Source organism: Chelonoidis abingdonii, chromosome 17 (genome assembly GCF_003597395.2).
Source record: "Chelonoidis abingdonii isolate Lonesome George chromosome 17, CheloAbing_2.0, whole genome shotgun sequence".
NCBI classification, from domain to species: Eukaryota; Metazoa; Chordata; order Testudines; family Testudinidae; genus Chelonoidis; species Chelonoidis abingdonii.
Window position 1 is genome coordinate 15,601,234 of NC_133785.1, and position 21,396 is coordinate 15,622,629.

At 39.3% G+C, this 21,396-nt stretch overlaps 1 protein-coding gene across 2 annotated transcripts in view; it reads right to left on the reverse strand.

Moving 5' to 3' along the window:
• Positions 1-21,396, reverse strand: part of ARHGEF3 (Rho guanine nucleotide exchange factor 3) — a 256,764-nt gene that overhangs the window by 126,872 nt on the left and 108,496 nt on the right. For both annotated transcript variants that reach the window (XM_032798832.2, XM_032798834.2), the window contains one exon: positions 6,641-6,703. In XM_032798832.2, coding sequence (XP_032654723.1) covers positions 6,641-6,703 — 63 coding nt within the window. The remainder of the gene's footprint in view (positions 1-6,640; positions 6,704-21,396) is intronic.

Genomic DNA, 21,396 nt, shown 5'->3' on the forward strand with positions numbered 1-21,396 from the left:
GGAATTGCACTCTGGGGAGCTATCCCACACAGCATTTCTTCCTCTTCTGCTGCTAAGAGTTGTGGGAAGACGGAGGAGGGCCGAGGAGCATCCTGGGTACTGTCCCAATGTCCCGTGATGCATTCCTTCACATCCCAACAATCCTCATGCTCTCACCACACGTACTAGATATGACACGAGATTGCTTGTGGCATTCACAGAGGTGCTGATCACAGTGGAATGGCATTTTTGGGTTCGGAAGACAAGCACTGAGTGGTGGGATCACATTGTGATGCACGTGTGGGATGACGAGCAGTGGCTGCAGAACTTTCGGATGAGGAAAGCCACATTCATGGGACTGTAAAGCAGCGAAGAGTCCTGTGGCACCTTCAGGGCTGGCTCCAGGCCCCAGCATGCCAAGCGTGTGCTTGGGGCGGCATGTCGCGGGGGGCGCTCTGCCGGTTGCCGGGAGGGCGGCAGGTGGCTCCGGTGGACTTCCCAGGGTCCACTGGTCCCGTGGCTTCGGTAGAGCATCTGCAGGCACGCCTGTGTGAGGTCCACTGGAGCCGCAGGACCAGCAGACCCTCCGCAGGCATGTCTGCGGGAGGTCCACCGGAACTGCGGGACCGGCGACCGGCAGAGCGCCCCCCGTGGCATGAGCTTTCGTGGGTGAATACATGCTCCAATACGTCTGTTAGTCTATAAGGTGCCAGAGGACTCTTTGCTGCTTTTACAGATCCAGACTAACACAGCTACCCCTCTGATACTTGACTTTCATGGGACTGTGTGATGAGCTCATTCCAGCCCTGTGACACAAGGACACGAGAATGAGAGCTTCCTGGCCACTGGAGAAATGCTTGGTGATTGCACTGTGGAAGCTAGCTACTCCACATTGCTACCGATCGGTTGCTAACCAGTTCGGAGGGGAAAAGTTGACTGTTGGACTCATGTTGATGGAAGTGTGCAGGGCCATTAATCGCATCCTGCTCGGAAAGACCATGACTCTGGGCAACGCATGTGACATTTTGGATGGCTTTACACAAATGGGCTGACAGGGGACGACTGGAATGCCATGGGTATAGACTGGAGCCAGGAGGTTGATAAGAGTGTGTTGGCAGTGTCTGGGGGGAGCACGGGAAAGGGTTTTGCAACAGTGGCTACAGGGGACGGCAGGCAGGCGTGGAGCTGCTCGGTTTGCAGAGCTAGAATCGCCTGGAGCGTGTCTGCTTGGCACTCCATAATGTTTAAGAATGGCTCCGTGGCTTCATTCTGGTGTGCCGCATTCTCCTTTCAGTCCCTCTTCTCGCTGTCCCGCCACTCCTTCAGTTCCTTTTTCTCAGCGGCAGAGTACATCATAACATCACGCAGAAAGTCGTATTTAGTTCTTCTTGGCCGCTTTCTAATTGTGTGCAGCTGTTCAACCGCTGATAAAAAAAGAGGGAGGCTGGGCTGGGCTCCCAAGGTCATCTCTGTGAAGTTTAAATGCAGCATTTTATAGAAGCTGTATTGTTTGCAACATAGATAATACTGATTCAGTAATTTAAAATACAGCCAGTACTCTCACACCTCTCACTAACTGGCTGACCCCAGGAAAGAACACATGAGCCACAAGACCCCCAGAATGGTGAGTACCACAGGGGCAGAGTAAATCAGTCTTCCCAGACCCTGCTGTACACTGGACACATGGCTCTTGGGGACAGCCAGCACTGTAGAGGGGGCCTGATAATCATTCCTGTCCCCACACTTTCCACAGGATGTGATCATTATGGAAGATATCTTGCTACTGAGGGTGAGCAGGAAATCAAGAGAGGGTCTTCTCTAAGACTACAGCTTCCACCATGGGCCCTATGCAGCTCACCTGTGTGCAGCAATGGCCATGTCTGTTCCCCCCATGATGACACAGTGGCAGGGGAAAGTTATTGTTAATGGGTCAAGAAACAAAGCAGCTCTCCTGAAGAACCTGCGGCAGCGGATTGCCCTGTCTTTCCATGACAGTTTCCTGGAGATCTCTGAGTCATATTCCCACGAAGTGAGGAAGTGAATCAACAGCCTGATCCGCCGCTCAGACTAGGCATGCGGTGGGAGACAACCCTGCCTTCTGTAACCCTCCTGCCCCCAATAACTTGCTTCAGAGATTCCCAAAATCCAATCCACTTACCAGGGGCCTCCACTCCTGTTTGCGCTACACCAAGATACAACTGCTGTTATTGGCTAGCCTCCTCCGGATAGAAAAGAGCTCCTGGCTGCATGCCTTTCTCACCTCTGAGTCATCCTCTGCCTCTGGGTCCCCCTCCCCGTCGACATCCAAGATTTCCTCCTCCTGGCTTGGTCCACTCTCAAGTGGTATGTGAGCTGTAATTGACCCCAGTGTCTACACTGACACTGCAGCACTGTAGTCCCGGCGCAGAAAGCTGTATGCCTCTCATCGGGGTGTTTTTTTTTTAAAGTGCTTCAATTGTGCAGTTTCTGCAAGCTATGTGGCTTGGCAGTGTGTATATCTCAGGATTTATAGTACAGAAAGTGGCTTTACAGTGCAGAAATTTGCCAGTGTAGACAGGGCCTTAATCTCTTAACTCCAAGCACTGGGCCACATTCCCATCCTTTGCACATAAGCAAAATAATCCTGTCACTGGGAATTACACCTTCACACACTCTAGGTGTGGCCTTCTTTAACAACTTTTCAGTAACATTTAATTTACAAAGGCCATTCTGGAAACACATACTGTACAAAAAAAGAGAACATTACTTTTGTTCTACATGCAAAGCACCTGTTAGTAGAATGTATTCTGGGAATTATATCAAGTACTTTACATTCACATAAATACTGTTTCTTCAATGGTATGCAATGTTGTTAAAGATCTAGTGTAAAACTATTGTAAAGATGAAAGTTATAGTAAGTTAAAGTACCTGAAGCTAGGCAGACAACTGGCAAAAAAACATCAACTTCTAGTTCACAGCTGGTATCCAAGGGGGGAAAATGCCCTCTCTTTTCAAAACTTTACCTTGATACGTACAGCCAAGTGCAAATGGTTCATTCCCCAACTACCCTTAATTAGCCCATCTCTAACATCACTGCCTTTTGAAATAAAGTGCTAGAATCGGCTAAAATTCTCCCCCGTTGAGAAAACTGTTTTGTACTTAGAAAAGGATTAAAAAAAGAAGAAGTGTTCACATTTTTCACAGCCACTTATTCAGTGACATTTAGGGAGTCTACGATACTTGATGAGAAGGCAATTTCATTATACTGTAAAGAAAGCTTGAAAACAAAGCTAACAAAAATCTTAGAAACTTTCAGAATGTCTCATTTAATACTCTGAGAAAGCCATTTACAAACCTATGCACTTATCCAACTAGGTATCCCATTAAGGGATTGGAAAAAAGCATCTCTACAAATAATTTTCAACTCTACAGATGTGGAAAGCCTGCATCCTGCTGATAACACTGAAAAGCATTTTCATTTGCCAGCAAAACCAAAAACTGCATGGTTATGTCATGTTCAACACAGCAGGTAACCATCTTTTGTAGTCTGAGAACAAGAAACTGTACTTGACCAGAGTTTATTATGAAATAAATGACATGGTATCATAAAACTAAATGAAAATTCCATTGCATACTAAACATCCAGTGAGGCCTTCAACACAGGAGTATCCTTAAATGACCATTATATACTATAATCATATGCTCCAATCCCGTGAGCGGGTGAGCATGCTCTGAGTAGGGTTAGATGAATGAGGGGTAGCACTGATGCAGCCGCAGCCTTAAAGATGTAAGAAATTTCCTAGTGCCGACAAAGTCCATTGACTTGAGTTGGAATTAAGGATACTCACAGACTCACAAGAGGCACTTGGCACTTTGCTGGATCAGGCCAATGATTATCAATTATGGAGAAAAAAGTTATATGAAAGAGCTAGGGATGGGGATGCTTTACTGGTTTTTGTATTTGATAAATTAAATAAATTGTTTAATGCTCATGAACATGAGAAAAATAACAACAGTCAGATGTGGATCAGGCCCTTCAAAGGGATTTTCACATATAATTCTTCAAATCTTTCTTCAGTCTTGATCTAAGGAACATCTAAATTACCGGACCAAAAATCAGAGGTGAGTCTAAACAAATCCGAAAAGGTCTAGAAGGAATCTACATTGTAACTCAGACTTTCTTTAGGTGCCTTCAATGTATATATTACACTAACAAATTCCCTCTACAGCAAAAATTCACAATTATTTTTATAACAAGGACCACAATTTAGCAGAGGTTGTTTCACAGACCAACTACCTAACCATTTACAATTACATGGACCACCTTCCCTCCAATTCACATTTATATACTATTCCTGTAGCAACGATACCAATTGTTTATATGAGAAAGAAGTATGAGGAAAATATGTAAAGGTATTTTTAATAGGATTTGGCAACTAGAAATGAAAAAGAGCTAGTGCCATCTGATCAGCCAGCATTCTGCAAATGACCAATGATCATCACCAAATATCTTTCAGCAAGAATAACCCCTAAAGCAGAATGCAGTATCCTCTGCTACAACTTCAACTCCTGGAAGGAGCCAAATGGTTGCAACATTTTGTTCATTTTATGACAACAGTCATGAAGAACTTAAGATAAAACAAATGACTGACCCAGATGTATGCAGATGACATTTACTTAGGTAACCAAGCACTGTCATTCCCAGTACTTTGAAGACACCCTCAATGCTGACTTGATTAAGATGGCCAAATACTTGTACGGTGACATTTATAACCAAGCGTGATCAAGACAGTATCAAATATGTTTCATCTTTACAATGCCACAGCAGCCCAAGAACTGAATATCTTTCTTAATGGACATCACTTGAAATACAGATCCCCAATCAGTTTACCTCAGACTAAGCCTAGATATAATATTTCTCACATATCTTAGCCACCTGAGGAAAACTGTGGCTAAAGTGAGGTCATGTAATAACCTTCTAAGCAAATTGGCTGGCACATCATGGGAAGCATGAAGCACTCATGAAATTTGATTGATCTCACATAGGTTATTTTGGGTGCTGTATTTATATAATGGAATAACCTATTTTACAATAATAATCTGAATTATTTTCACCCTGATATTGCAGAAGAAATATAAATATGATTCAGATAAATGTATTTTCAGTTAGGCCCATTCTGAGCCTGAAAACAACAGAAAGGCATGATATAAAAAAAGCCCTTTGATTAGCTGTAGTTCTGGCTAAAGTGAGAACTACTGAATAAACATAATTTATATACATCTGGGGTGTAAATCTATGAGAGTGCCTCTTAGTCAGATACTCATAAGGAAGAAAAACACATTTCTCACAGTGAGAAATTTGATAAGAAGTTGTATAGCCCTCACCCACCACTGAATATTAGCAGTAAAAAGGCACCATCAACTTGAAATCTAATCCATAATTTAGAAAAATGAATGCAAAGTTGTTTCAGGCACCACACCTGATCCTGAAAAATCCTGCCATGTTATGTGATGGTAAAATCCAAATTTTGTATTTTTTAAAATGACTTTCTCCTCACCATACAGCGTGAAAGATCTGCAGCAAAAGGAGAAACTGACTAAATGAGCACAGGAGAAAACAGTGAAAATGATTATACACAAAACAAACACACTAAGAAAGGAAAGAAGAAAAAATCTCCCTCTAATTCAGTTGAGAAATCTGAAAATAACATTTAAGAGAGAAGTGTGATTTTTAATCTGACAATGTCTCTTAAAGTGTAAGAATCTCCGCATGTAAGAATTATAACCTTAGTATGAAAAATAATAGTTATTTCAATTTACTGCGTACTTGTCCTCACTAAAAGCCTGAGCCAAGAGTCATTGAAGTCAATGGGAAACTTTCCGCTCCTGAAGCTAAATAGTGTTTTAAACTAAGCAGACACTGATCAGTGTAGTAAAATCATTATTTACATAAAAATGAAATCAGTATTAATGCTTATTCATACAAGAACTGTATGAAAACCTAATTTTTACTTCAGGAAGGGTTTGGGGGGGGGGGGTGTTTGAGGGGCAGGGGGGAAGGAGGAAGAGTAGTCCTAGGGAGGAGATAGGCGGAACCGAGGAGAATCAGCCAATTAGAAACAGCTTATTTGAACAGAAAACTGTACACATTTAAAAACTGTATCCTTTGCGTAGAACCTGGCTTCTAAATGTCAGAAATATTCCATAGAACAATCACAATATAGGTCTTCAGTAACGATGCACTTAGCTCTCACTATTGCACTAATACCAAGGTTATACACTTTGAAAGTATTAACATAATGCATCATTTGATATAATTGAAATAAAATCAATGCAATACAATGATGCAATGGAATAAATTCACATCTGGTTTAGTGTCTTGGCTGCACACTGAGTTTTTGTCTTGATATTTATCTAGGGCTGGGGATCCATTACTTTCTAACAACAGTCTATACTTCTGACATTATCCTCCTACAATTATTACACTATAAGAACAGGACATTTTCAGTCTAGTTGGCAATGATATATGTTAAATTTAAGTTGTATGTAAAACTTGTGTTATTTCAGGTCATGAATGAACAGGCTGCAGCAGAAATGGCCAATGTACCTTTGTTTCAGGAAACAACAGGATATCCGCATTTTAGTTCAAGACAATAAAAAAAACCCTAAATAAATTACTCACGCTTGCATCAAGGCTGCAGATACTGATTTCATCTTCATCTTGGGTACTCTGTTTCCGTTTCTTCTGCAAAATAAAATGGAAAGAAAAGCTCAGACATTAGTAAAGATTACCAAGTTGCCAGCAAGAAGATCTTGAAACAGATAAGTAAGCATGTAACAAACATCACAAAATAATACTTTAACCATTTGATCTTTCTTTACGCATATTGATAGTTTAAGAGGATAACAGCTACATGTTACTATTAGTTCTATATTCACTTTTTTGTGCCACTGTTTTCTTACTGGCCTGCTTCCTCTTCCTATCCTCCCACCTCCTCCTATCACCTCACAGTAATTCAAACTATAAACCCCAATTTTAGACATAATTCAGAGGTAGTAGAATAATTAGCTGCATGAATCAAACTTGCCATGGCTATTTGTTGATAAAAGGATACAGGATCTTCAACTTCCATGTAGGCACCCACCAAACACCTATTTTAATCTGACAGTAGGAGGATGGTAGCTCTGTTAGAGCAGCATAACCTCCCTAGTAGTCATTTTAACACATAACATCTTAATGAGAAGTTAGGAGAACTTTCTGACTGAAACTTATTGCTCAGATACTGAGCAGTCATTTAAAGACAGGTGCACTCTACTATTATCTTTAAACAAAACTTCCCTACTTTATACAAGTAAATGTAAATATTGGGAAATATTTAAGATTTTTTTAATATAACAAAGCTTATTTTTACAGTTAATTTTGCATGCAGTTCACTATCGACCAGTACAAGGCCTGTCTACCACATAAGCCTTTAAAATAGTGCTTAAGTGGGACCTTAAGTGGTATGTAAGTCTAGAATGGGATCTCTGCATAAAGGGTTAGTTTCACCTTTTGTGAAATGTCAGACAAGGCTTTGTAAAAAGAAGAGTATCTGTATAAAAAGGTCAACCCTAAGTTTCAAGGGGCTCTTGAATATTTCTTTTGCACAAGGTTTCAATTTAAATGTGACTCTAAATCATTTTTCAGAGAGTATAAAACCAAGCCAGTGTGCACTCTGTCATCATTATTAATTACTTTGATTGACCCAGGCCACTATTTTACACCAGCACAACAATTGTAAGTCATTTTCAAATAACTCAAGTCCATTTTTTTGCACTGTTTCCTGGAAAATGGCAGCAAACAAAAATCTATACACTTGGAGGTATCAAAAACATCAAGGCTCATTTCAGAAAGGTGATTCAAAGAAGAATTGAACTTCTGATCAAAACAAGTGCTTCAGCCACCACAACCTAATGGGAATGTTCTGTTGTCTTACTACTGTCATGCTTCAGCAAAGTAGAAGCCAAAACTTACCAGCCCAAATCCAACAGTTTCACTTCAAGCATAGTTCCTGCTGCCCAGAATCAAATTACTCTGAGCAGAAGCAAATATTCTTGTAGTGCATTTGTTTGCCTGATTGAGTCCTTATGTAATTTTAAAATGCCCTGTGCTTATTCCATTTCTGAATGTGATCAGTTTCACAAGGCTGCTATTATTTTCCACTTACAAGTCTTCCCTAATGATGGTTGAGCTTTCCTTTTATGAATTGTTAGAACACTATGCACCCCATGAAAGACACACAAAACTATAGTTTAATTAATTATGCCCCAAATACACTAACAGTTGTACTACTGGTAAAGATGATGGATAAAATTTTCAAAAGTGCCTACGTCACTTTGAAAATGAGTTTAGACTCCTAAGTCACATGAGCACTTTACATTATATAGTTATATTAAAAATATTTTACTTCTAACCAAAAAGTGAGAGAAACACACATTGTATATTGCATGCAGTTTGACAAGACAATATGAACCTTTTATATTAAAATTACTTAAAATAAGGAAATAAAAGTTGATTTTGTGTGTGTGTGTGTGTGTGTGCGCTCGCATGCACATGCGCACACACAGTTGACATTAGGTCCTTCCAATATATACATTTCAACAAACAAATGCTATCTCCAAATAGCCAACATGGCAAAGTTTGAAAAACAAGTGAATTTACACCACAAGAATTATATTAAAATTTGTTTGACTTTTTGGTAAATAAGTCAGTGATCCCATTCTGTCAGTCACTTTTTTGTTTTGTGAAATGACAGACACTCTTCTGATGTCTTCACACAGGTTCATCACAAGGAGAATTCACTATGCCCAGTGAAAAACAAATAGTATGAAAAAACATTTAACAGAGCTCTGCATATTCTATTGCACCAAACTGATTTAGGAAACAAGAAATTTGATCCTTATTTATCCAGCTGTGTTGTCTCCCTTGTCAAACAGAGATAAGTGTTTGAGATAACTGAAGATTTATTTCCCACTGTGAATTCTATGTGTGGTAAAGAAAGTGAGTAAAAACAAGTAGATGACACACTGGGCCCTGGTTTTATGGCAAGACCCAAGTTTAAGTAAAATTCAGGATTGTTTTACTTTTCACTGAAGTATTTGAATATTACAAATCTTTAAAGAAAGCCCCTCAAAACAGTGACAATCTATGTTCTTATAGGTCTGCACACTCTTAAAGCAACATATAGAAATAATTATAATTCACCTGTACTGCTTAATAGTGGTAAAACAATAAGGTAGCTTGACCACTGTAGTCAATATCAATAATTCCTACCTTACATTCAGAGATAAAGGCCTAGTCTACACTACGCGTTTATACCGATTTTAGCAGAGTTAAACTGATTTAACACTGCACCCATCCACACAACGAGGCCCTTTATATCGATATAAAGGGCTCTTTAAACCGGTTTCTGTACTCCTCCCTGAAGAGAGGAGTAGCGCTGAAATTGGTATTACCATATCGGATTAGGGTTAGTATGGCCGCAAATCGACGGTATTAGCCTCTGGGCGGTATCCCACAGTGCACCACTGTGACCGCTCTGGAAAGCGATCTGAACTCAGATGCACTGGCCAGGTAGACAGGAAAAGCTCTGCGAACTTTTGAATTGCATTTCCTGTTTGCCCACTGTGGAGCTCTGATCAGCATGGGTGGCGATGCAGTCCCAAATCCAAAAAGAGCTCCAGCATGGATCGTATGGGAGATGCTGGATCTGATCGTTGTATGGGGAGACAAATCTGTTCCATCAGAGCTCTGTTACAGAAGACGAAATGCCAAAGCATTTGAAAAAAATCTCCAGGCTATGAGGCAGAGTCCACAGCACAGTGCTGTGTGACAAGTGTAACGGAAAGCCAAAGAATCAAATGGACGCTCATGGAGGAAGGGAGCGGGGACTGAGGACTCCAGCTATCCCACAGGCCCCGCAGTCTCTGAAAAGCATTTGCATTCTTGGCTGAGCTCCCAATGCCTGTAGGGTCAAACACGTGTCCCAGTGGTAGGGATATCTCGTCAATTTACTCCCCTCCTCCCCATGAAAGAAAGTGAAAAAAAATCGTTTTGTTGACTTTTTTCAATGTCACCGTATGTCACTCCAGCTGCTGGTAGACACGGTGCTGGGGAAATGAAAGCAGCATCCTCTCCCCTCCCTTCCCCAGTGGCAGGACGGTACAGTGCAGTAGGACTGGTAACAGTTCTCTCATCAGCCCGTGATGTCTCCTGGCTGGCCTCAGTGAGGTCGCCGGAGCGCCTGGGTAAAAATAGAATGACTCCCAGTATTCCAGCAGATGGTGCCAGAACGTGCTGTAACCTTCCTCATCATAGCAACTGGGGCTGAACTCCATCAGCCCCCCTCTTTCATGTCTAAAGAAAAGATTCTGTACTACCTGGACTATCATCAGCAGCTGGAGGCTGCCTCCCCCTCATTTTATCTCACTAAAAAACTCAGTGTTGCTTATTCCTACATTCTTTATTACTTCATCTCACAAAGGGGGGACCTGCATGGTAGCCAGAAGGGTTGGGAGGAGGAAGCAACGGAGTGGAGTTGTTGCACGACACCCCCTAGAATGGCATGCAGATCATCATTTCTGTGGGATTGACACAGAGCGGCTGTGCTCTCTGTTCTCTGATACATTGGTTCTCTAGTACACTTGCCCCATATTCTGGCAGGACTGACTCTATTTTTAGATAAAACATAGAGGAGAAATGACCTGGGGGTCATTCCCATTTTTGTCTTTCGCCCTCGGCCGACTCAGTGAAGGTCAGCCAGGAGCACCCATGACAGCAGCAGATGGTACAGAACGACTGATAACGTCATCTCATCGCCAATTTAGAATGGCACAGCAGCGTACAAACAACTGGTAACCGTCTCTCTGTCATGCAAAGCAAATGAATGCTGCTGTGTAGCGCTGCAGTACTGGCCTCTGTCAGTGGCATCCAGTACAACATACGGTGACAGTAAAAAAGGCAAAACGAGCTCATGGTTGCCATGCTATGGCATTCCAGGGCAATCCAGGGAAAAAGGGCGCGAAATGATTGTCTGCCGTTGCTTTCATGGAGGAAGGAATGAGTGACGACATTTACCCAGAATCACCCGCGACACTGTTTTTGCACCATCATGGATTGGGATCTCAACCAGAATTCCAATGGGTGGGGGCGACTGCGGGAACTACGGGATAGCTACGGGATAGCTACCCACAGTGCAACGCTCCAGAAATCGATGCTAGCCTCGGTACATTGACGCACACCACCGAATTATTGTGCTTAGTGTGGCCGCGTGCACTCGACTTTATACAATCTGTTTTACAAAACCGGTTTGTGTAAAGTCGGAATAATCCTGTAGTGTAGACGTACGCAAAGCAATGAAAGAACAGCTGCTTTGGAAAAGATACAAGAAAACACAATACAAAAAACAAAGCTGAAGAATGCAGTGTAGCTGTAGCAGTGTCAGTCCCAGGATATTAGAGAGAAAACTTGTGTGAGGTAATATCTTTTATTGGACCTTCTGTTGGTGAGAAAGAAAAGCTTTCAGCTCCTGGAACGGTACATCCAGCATCAACTGCAAAATGTAAGGTGGAATAGATTATTTAGCATAAGTTGTTAGCATATATTGTAACCACTGAAGATAGAGTGGCCCACTAACACCTCTGAAGGCATAGGACAAAAAGAGGGAGTGAGCAATTTACAGATTGTTATATTAAACTATAAATCCAATGTCCAACCCCCTCTTTTTGTCCTATGACAGTGTTAAGGGTGCACTCTACCTTGAATGGTCCCTTATAATATGTGCTAACTAATTACGCTAAACAATCTCTTCCACCTTGCCTTATACTGTGACATTCAGAGTTCCTTTCCCAGACCTGAAGAAGAGCTCTGTGTGTATGCTCAAAAACTGGTCTCTCTCACTAACAGAAGTTGGTCCAATAAAAGATATAACCTCACCCATCCTGTTGTTTGTCTAAAGCTGAAGAAGTCAGCCATGTAGTTACTTCTATATTTTAATAACTGTAGATGCCAACTGGGGCCAATGACTACATCTGGAAATAGCATGGACAAGTGTTGCATAAATGTACACGAGTTAATATTAAAACTGCTCATTTCTGACATCTCCGCTTTTCAAAATTGTGGGCCTCTTTGTGCAGACTGTAAATCATGCAGAATCAAGTTAAACCTGGCACTGGTTTTTGTGACATGGACAATAGATTCTAGATCAAGCAACTGCTTTTTACTGTGTTCTGTGTGCAGTATTGCCAGTCCCAAGCATTCAAAAATCATGAGTTGAACCCCATAAAATTATGAGATTAAAATATAATAAATGTTGGGTGCTTTTTATTTGCCTTTTGGGTTTTCAGCCCCTACTATATACTTGGTGAACATTTTCATGCTTTCTCCACAACCATGACATTTTTATTAATCAAAAACTGATATTGTCACACAATCACTTGACTCATGGAGCTTGGGCTTCCAGAAAAACATCAATTACCATGAGACTTGCAAGAGTTGACAACACTGTTAACGTCTTGTACCTTAAGCTATTCCACCTCACTATCCTAATTTTGATCTTTTCTGATCTTCCTTTTACAAGAGAAAAAGGAGTAACGTGACCCCTCATTTAAAATGACTTGATGTCAGCATACTCTTCTCTACAATTTGGTGGCATCATAAAACCAGGTGTACAAACAGAGGTTATGCAAACTACTGTCAAATAAAAGGATAGAAAGCAGAAAGAGGGGAAAATGGCTTATTTAGAAAGCATATATATATATAAATAATTTATATTTTGAAATCTTGGAGGAAAAAAGAAAATTACAGCAGCTTCCAAGTTCAAAGTCCTACAGAAAACCATCCCACAAGTTCTCATACTGTTTTGGTAGAACAGTGTCTGTCTCATGGACTCCTCCCTTCTTATTCATGAGTGCATGAACCACCCTCACTATCATTTGTAATCAAAATGACATCCCTATGACTACTACAGCAATTGCTGACATGAAAGAAGCAATATAGTAACTCCCCACTTAATGTTGTAGTTGTGTTCCTGAAAAATGTGACTTTAAGTGAAACGATGTTAAGTGAATCCAATTTCCCCATAAGAAATAATGTAAAGGGGGTGGGGGTAGGTTCCAGGGCTGCTTCCACTATTCTGCAAGTACCAGGGGCGGGGGGCTCAACCCTCAGCCTGTCCACTCCACCCTTCCCCCATGCCCCCACCGTTGACTCACCTCTTCTCCCCCCTACTTCCTCCCCTTTACTTTGCATGCTGAGTCCTGGCTCCTCCCCCTCCCTCCCCTCCCTTCTAAATGCCGCAAGCCAACTTCATATTAAAATGCAATTATGCTATGTTTGAATCTCTTTCAAGGAATAAAACAAAAGAAAAAGAAAAAGCCCAGAATCTCATCCTCAAAATTATAGCCAGGATTTTATATAAAAGTGGGAGAAAAAAGTAGAGGACTATTTTAAAACCATAACAGTTGCATTTTAGCATTTTTTAATTTCAATGCAGAACCAGATTGTGAATTCTCATATGAAGACATAATGGAAATGTTTAACTGAACCACATTCTCCCCTTTTACAGTGTGCATTACTGAACACTTCTTGCTGTCACATTCTCATGCAAAACATTATCAGCAACAAGTTAAGGACAGGCTGGAATGCCAGAGCAGCTCTGGTCTAGACAGCCAAAAAGCAGATGTGTAAATTGGAGGCAACACTCAGAATATTTTACTTTACAGAATAAACTAATCCACATTATTAATAAGGACAAGCATGATGAATTAATGATGAAAGACATAGTAAAATGTCAGGGATAGAGCACTACAAAATGTACTTTGTTCACATGGTAATGCTTCATAAGGTACTAAAAAATGAACTGTAGTATATTCTGTATAACTCATAAAAACTCTACATACGTAACTGCCCAAATCCTTTCAGTTTACTCCAAAGGGTTTAGGTACTGGTATATTTGAGTATGTTTTGATTCTTCAGTCTCTGCTTTGCAAGCAAGAACTATGGAAGTATTCTTCTTTTATGCCAAGTCTACATACAAAAGTTGTACTGCTTTACCAGTAAGAAAAGCAAAAATAAAAAAAAACAACAACAAAACACAATCCATGGCTGCAACTAACATACCAGCACAAAAACTGTGTGTAGACCAGGCTTCAGTCTGTAAACCTTAAAATCCAATACATTCCAAAAGACTCCACATTCTAACATAACAAAAAGTTGGCTACTCCATCACTTCAAAGGAAAAGAATGCAGCTGAGGTCTATACGCTACCCAGGGAGGTGACATTCTTCTTCTTAAAAAGAAGAAACCACAGAAAGATAGGAAATACCTTGTGTATTTAAAGAGTATGTGCTCCAAATTCTAGAAGGGATGAAGCATTATTCCCCTTTTTAAAATAAATATTTAGAATTTTGGTGAATTATTACATATTTATAAATCATATAAGATTAATCATTCAACTAGGAAACAACAATTCACCTCTGAAGCTATAATAAATGTTCTCTGCAATTACATAGAAATAAGGCAAAGTATAACAAACCCAACAACACTAACACTGAAGGATAGTAACAAATGACAGCACATAGAACAAGACGATAGTTCATTTGCTTAAGAATTCATTAAATGAATCTTACTCATGGTCACGTGACCATGAATTAACAAAGAACATGACATTTCCAGCCATGGAAAGCTAATTAAAAAATTAAATAAGAAACACAAGCAGATTAGCAAGGCTGAGGGATTAGAATGAATTTGAAGAAGACAGGACAAACTGTTGTAGCTCCAGAGTTATCCAACAGCAACTAGATACAGGCTTTTGGCCATTATTTTAGAAAGGGCATGTATGATGGACCCTTGGATCATCTGCCAAAATGTGTTAAATGTGATTCATTCTCCATTCCAGTCTCCTTTGCTCTGCCAAACCCTCACTGGTATAGAAAATTCTTGGTGGTAGTGCCTGTTTCCATTCTCATGTACACAGCCACTTCTTGAGTCCCAATTCAAATATTTAAAGATAATGTTTAAAGATAAGTGTTTTTAGTAAAACCCTCTTCAGCCTGAACTGAACAATTATAAACAGATTACATCAGGTGGAAACCAGCAAGTTAAAATTGTAGCAGACAGTCATAGAGCCTTAAAAATGTGACTGCCCTTCATGATTTTTATATTCCTAAAAATAATGGTCAAATTTGAACTAATTTTACTAATTATTTTCATTATATGTATGTATGCATTACTATTTTTTCCCCGATGTCAATTATTTTTAATCTGGACAAGGATGTTTATTCTTTGATGTCTTTTTGTTAATAAGTACAGAGGGAACAAATAACTGATTACCTCCATACTGGATTTGGATCTATCTTTTTACTTCTCTTTTGGAATATGAAGCATAGTTTATCATTCAAAAATAAAATGTATTTCTTCCAAATCCTACAGGAACCATTTCTCCCCCACCCCCCTGTATGTTAATGAAGTGCCATATTTTCAAATACCAGCCTCCATCTCTGCAGGCACAAAACTCTGTGGGTAAAATTGTCAAATGCACGTATGTGACTTCCATGACTAAGTATCACTGAAAGTCACCTAAATGCTCTTTGAAATTTTATCCTGGGCTTGCCAAAACTGAGCCTCCCCCCCCAAAAAATAATGAGAATGAAAACCTAGCCTTAAAAGCATAAGTAACAGTAAAGCTATCAGCAACTGTATGTTTTCTGATGAACATGTTTCTAGAAATACATTCAAAATACCACAAATGAATTAAAAGCCCTCTAGTAAAAAATGACCACTTCACTGACTCTAAATGTATATTTGTATGATTAAGCATTACCTGATTTTCACTGCCATTCAGTGCTACAGACACACTGTGCAACTAAATGTCTAATTCCATGAATTTAAAATCCAAACGTTAATACAGTTAAACTGTATAACAACAAAAACTTGAGCTTCCTAAGGTAATTTAAGTAGCAAGTAATCAGTGTCCCTACCGTATTAAAATATTGATTGTGTGCATTGCTTGAACAACAAACACACACAGAAAAATTCTAGTTGTATCATATCACATTATGTATTAAGTTATCCTCTTATCTTAAATCATGTAGTATTATATAAATCCAAGGTAACACGATATGACAACAAAAGAAAATATGCTGATATGGGTAGGATAGCACTAGAATGGAAGGACTGAATTTTTATACACCTCTACCTCTGTCCTCAGGAGCCAAAAAGTCTTACCACATTATAGGTGAAACCACATTATATCAAACTTGATTTGATCCATCAGCGCATGCGGCACTGCCACTCCGGAGTGCTGCTTTACTGCATTATAACCGAATTTGTGTTACATTGGGTGGCATTATATCGGGTAGAGGTGTACCATGCACAGAGAGCATGCCCAGTTCCTATTAATATTACCTAGAATTCAGCATGTTCTGTAACACTGACATATTACAATGAAAATGAAGAACAGGACTTATAGATTCCTACGGATAGGAAAGGGAGTGTGACAGACAGATCACAAGCCCAGACAACAGAATGTGCTGTATAAACAAGCACGGATCATTCCATCAGCATGCCAAGAAACGGACACTCATGGGACATGATTAAAGACTTGAACACAAACATGTCATGTACTCTACATAAGCCATCTGGACAAGTTAATATTACTATAAGAACCTTACATTCTGATATTGTATCAACTTTCTACTGGATTAAACCCCAAGAAGAAACCTCAATATTATATGGTTCCAGAGGTCTATGAGAAGAAACAGACTCAGAAATAAATTTAGAAAATACATGAAAATTAGTGTCTCTCACTGAGATAAATCAATACTATTTAGGATCTTCTCTCCATATTGGGGAAGTACTGGTAATCCAAAATCTGAATACCCCTGAAATTTGCAGTATTTAAAATCTGGATCTGAATTTTCTGACTTGAGCCTATCTCTACTTTAAATTCCAAACAAAAACTAGGAAAGACAAAAATTATAGTCAATATCCTGTCCTTCTCCAATAGGGGGACGTGTTGTTTGAAAAATCTGAGATAATGAGAGAGTAATCCCTGTTCATTTTAAATGTCTTTTATTTAGTTGATTAGTGTCATAACTGAAATATTATTTAATCACAGTATTTTCTATTTAATCATAAGTTTTCCAGAACAGCATAATGCATCTGTGGTCAAGTAGCATTTATCTCACTACAAATTTGTTCTTTACTATTTGTTGTATAATTATTAAATTAAAAACAGGTCTGGAACAGTTTTGATTTATACCCTCACTAGGAAATGGTTTGGGTGTTTTTAAGTCCTTGATGCCTCCTCTTTCATCTGTGCTTCAACTGCAGATATTAGCAATAGGTGTGTGTGTGTGTGTCTTGCACATATGAGTATGCATTCAAACCTGTCCCGTTGTGACTTCTCTGCACACAAAAATGTGTGCATTGGCTACTCATATATACACAGTGTATCCATTTCAAGTGTATACCTCTAGACTTAAGGACATTTTCTTCTCTTTATGCCCAGACAGTTAAAAATATATAAAATTTTTAAACCAAGCCAAAGCACTAGTTCTCAGTTAATACTGCATCCATGGTAAGTGTCAACCTTTAGCTGTTTCACTGGGCTGTTGGCTAATAGAGTGTGTCCCCACACCACCACCTTGTCAACCTCAAAAATAGCCCAAAGGGATTAATTTCTTTCCACAAAAACAAACAAACAAACAAACAACAGAAATTCCACACATTCACCTTTGAGCAGAGACTGTTTTGGAAAGCTATCACTGTGTTTTAGAACACATGCTGTTAGCAATTTTAAGAATATAGCAGGTGCTACTAAGTGCCCCTCTTTCACACCAGTGGGTCAACATCACTGGCAGGTTAAAAGCAGAATGCTTCCTGGTCTCAATATATCAAGACAGAATTGTTCTTCTCAGTAATTATCTCACAGGAGATGAGAGAGTAAGATATCTAATTATATAGAAAAGCAATGATTTAATTACAGGAATTAGAGTAATAAGACATTGTTACAGGAAGCATGGATTGGCATCCTCTCTTCATCACCAGGTTTACTTTATCAATACCGGTGATTTATATACTACCACCTGGGAGAGGAAATACAAGATGTATGAAAATAACTAGATAAAAAATATCCCATGATGGGGAAGGAAGTAACAAATCTACTTTAGCCATTTTTGTTCCAAAATACAAGTGTGTCTCACACAGAACTGCACCAAAATAACTATGTTTTAGAAAATCAGTCTGCTCCTATTGCTAAAGCATGCCCTTCATGTAAATAAGGATTTATCCCTACTAGGTCAAAAAAGGGACTGCAGAACTTCTCCTCTTCTTCATTTTAAATCACTTGAAAAATTGAAAGCCCCAGAAGACTGCTCTCCAGCATTGTTATTGTGGAAAAAGATCTGTGTAAGAAGCTGGGTTTTGCATCATATTCTAAAATGTGATTATATTTTGCCACATAAAAGCATGTCAAGATGCGCTATATTATAGTGGGCTGTGAAATCTATGTGAAGGTATGTACTTCAAGAAACTATTGACGTGTTCAGTACCATTCTGGCTCTCAAGGGATTATAAATATACTAATTTCAGATAGTCATTAGAAGTTTCATGGATGATATAGCTCCAAAATAAAGTGAAATCATCAAGTGAGAAATTTATAAGTTTATATTTTGGATAGGTTGGTCTCCTCGGTATAACAATGAGCTATACTGACCCAAACCACCCAAGTGTTTTATACATGTGGTTCTCAATTAACACACACCAAAAAACTGTTTTGGATCCAATTTAAATTGGGTATAAAATTATCTGTCCAAAAGATTAATCTTCTTCCATTATAAGGTTAGTTGAATAATTACTAATTTAATATTTCCTGCCATAGATGGTAGGATATAACATCACAAACCAGACTTTAGAAATGAACCACCACAGGCAGCAGTGGTGTCTTATTACTCAGCTTAATGCCAGCTTGCTTTGTGGTACTACAGAAAGACTAAGGGCTCATGTAAGATTAGCCATTTTCCATCTTATCATATTACTACCTTACTGGTATTCAAGTTTCTACGATGAAATAAAAGTTACAGTAGCGAAAAGGAATTTTGTATTAACTGATACAATACAAAGCTCTTAATTGCAACTCCTTATCTGTGTGAGGAGTGAAGGGGGATGAACAGACCATGTTACGCTAAATCCTATGAGCCTACTTTCCTACAATGGCTAACAAAAAGCCTATGATTTTCCCCTTGGATGACCACCTTCCTCCATCCCAAGGTTTCTCATCGCTATTTGATTAAAATTTAACAAATAGGGTTCTTTTAAAAAAGAGACAAAAATAACATGTCCCCCTGTTAACTTGTTAACTTCAAGTGAATCCAAATACAAGTGAGTCTCACAACAGTCTTCTTTGAGGCCTGCATGGACAGGACCCATCTCTTTATTCCTCTTCTTTTGTATTTTAGTGGTACTTTCATGTTATACCAGTGAAAGTCCTGAGATTTGGAAGGCAGCCCTGAGGACACGGGAAACCCACAGGATCCTGAAGTAGATTTGCTCACAGCACAATGTTTCTTTGTAGGTTGAATGATGCAAAGTACATGCCCACAGGGCCATAATTTTAAAGGCTAATACCAGATTCTAATACAGAATGAAGAAAAGCATAAAAGAATGATTTACCCAATCTTCTAACCTCTAATATATCAGTTCTTTATATAATATTGGTGCAAATAAGTCACTTAAACTCTAACCAGACCCCAAAACCTTTAAAATTTTGTAATACGTTAGCTTCTGTGTATGTTTCTACTGCCCTCTATTGTTTGGAATATGCAAGACCTGATCAAGTCTCCGACAGCAATTCTCCTGTTCCCTGATTCAGGACCTGAAAATTTAATTTAAATCCTACTCCTGTTGATGACTAATGGAGATTCCCTCTTGAGTCCAGCAATAGACTAAGTATTTTTAACAGAGATCTGCAAGTTCTGTTACGATCCCGTATGCATGCAGTTAGCTGGCTACCATGGGGTCTGTATATTGGGATGTACATGGCCAAGAATGGTTAGAGGATTCAACTAAAAGCTACACAAGTTTTTATATCAACTACTAGAAACATACATTTGTCTCTTTTGATTTTACCAAAAATCTAATGGATGCTATTACAGGCCGTTATGAAAACAGGGTCCAAATCTCTTTGTTATTCTAAGCTGGCTACCTAAATTCACAAGCCTGCCAGGAAAATGGCAGCAGGAGAGAGCATCCTCTGCCATCCAACTTTGAACGTGAAAAGTGAGATTTATTCTTTTGTCTTTGTAATGTGAGATGGATTTGAGATTTTGCCATCAAAGTAACAAAATGAACAATGAAAATCTCATTCGCTGTGTGTAACTAACAGGAAATAGGTGTGCATATACAGGATGCTGGAAAGACAAGGAGCAGCAAAGCTTTGTTTGAGGATTGGTATTCATTCACTTTTTATTTATTTGAGGACTGGTGTTCATTCTCTTCTCCTGTCCCTTTTTGGGAAGGCAAGGAAGAGTACAAATTATTAGAATCTAACAGAGCTAAATATGTTTAAATCCATTTCATGGTTTACAATAGACTCCTCAAGACAAATTCAGTGCCTCTAGACACTTCTGCAACACAATGCTTAAAAGATAACAACTGAGAATACATACATTCTCCTGATATACAAGGAATTCTAAATTGGTCTTATATACCAAGGAGAGAGAAGGTGTAAATTAAAGTAGTCCCAAACATACTTAACTTTACGTATTTTGCTACTCTTTTCCCAGATAAGACCTTCTTTTCAAGCACTACTTGGATCAGAACAGTTCTTTGGGTGTTGAGCTCCCAAGTAATTCAACCAGTGAATGTGCAAATAGTTGTTCCATAGCCCTGGATTCCACTCTCTCCGGAAATCTGACTTAGAAGAGGTTGCAGATTCTAGTCTTGTCTATTCAGGGAGAAGGAATTTATTATAGAGCCATGCTAGCTCTATCTCAAACAGAAAAAGTATTCAAAAAATTGTCTTGACCAGTGCTCTCCCTGTATCTACAAACTAGATCAAGTTATGTTTGTACCTTTGATGATACCATAAACACCTTTTGGTCTATCTGGGTATCCGTGACCTTTACTGGCAGTTGTTAACCATTTATGTGAAGGTCAAGCCCAGTTCATTCAGCTAGGTCACATGTGGCAAGTGTGACAGACTCAGACCAGTGGGGTACAGGAGTCTGGTAGAGGGCAAATATACAGGTCACTGGATGAGTAGTTTTCTGTTCCCTGAGTGACCAGAGCAGAGGCTGCAGTAGAGTAATCAGAAACCTGTTAGAACCAATTAAGGCAGAGAGGCTGATAAGATCATCTGCAGTCAATCAAGGCAGGCTAATCAGGGCACCTGGGTTTAA